Source organism: Wasmannia auropunctata, unplaced genomic scaffold (assembly GCF_000956235.1).
Source record: "Wasmannia auropunctata unplaced genomic scaffold, wasmannia.A_1.0 LD336019.1, whole genome shotgun sequence".
Taxonomy (NCBI): Eukaryota; Metazoa; Arthropoda; class Insecta; order Hymenoptera; family Formicidae; genus Wasmannia; species Wasmannia auropunctata.
In genome coordinates, this window is record NW_012026871.1 from 1,798 (window position 1) to 2,391 (window position 594).

Consider the following 594-nt stretch of genomic DNA (forward strand, 5'->3'; position numbering starts at 1 on the left):
TTTATTTATTTTTTTGTATGTTCAAATTAATGCGATTGAAAAAGGCCTAGTCAGGCTGAAACTAGTATCGCGATACATTGCATGAATAAATAATTATCGAACATCCATTAGATTTATTTGTTCGTCTTTGGCCTATTGATTTTTGCGTTATTATTATATCGAGCGGAATATTTTATCATTTTGTTGCGTAATTTTTCTTTTTTTGTCATAAAAATATTTAATTCAGTTGAATAAAAATAGAGGTAAGTGTATATATAGATATATTATCCATTCTTATTATTTTCGATCTTTTTAGATATACCTTTTAATTCGGCTCAACTGCTGAGTAATTGGCCGTCGATTCAAAAGTTTCAAGACCGCCATTCCGAGGAAGATCTCTTGGATGTCTTTTTGAATCCGACATCGATTATCTCAAACGATCGTACGACGATCGCCAATATCCTCGCTCTAGATTTTAAAACGGAAGATATAAATTACGAGCTTTACACCAAAGACAATAAGAAGCAACGTGTTTCTCTACGAGTAGGCGATGCCACCCAACTGAAGGATTCGCCATTTAATCCTGAATGGCCAATCAAGATTATTATTCACGGG

General features: G+C 33.5%; 1 protein-coding gene across 1 annotated transcript in view; it reads left to right on the forward strand.

Annotated features, from left to right (window-relative positions):
* Window positions 1-594, forward strand: part of LOC105453086 — a 10,543-nt gene that overhangs the window by 902 nt on the left and 9,047 nt on the right. The window contains exon 2 of the mRNA XM_011694787.1: window positions 296-589. Coding sequence (XP_011693089.1) covers window positions 296-589 — 294 coding nt within the window. The remainder of the gene's footprint in view (window positions 1-295; window positions 590-594) is intronic.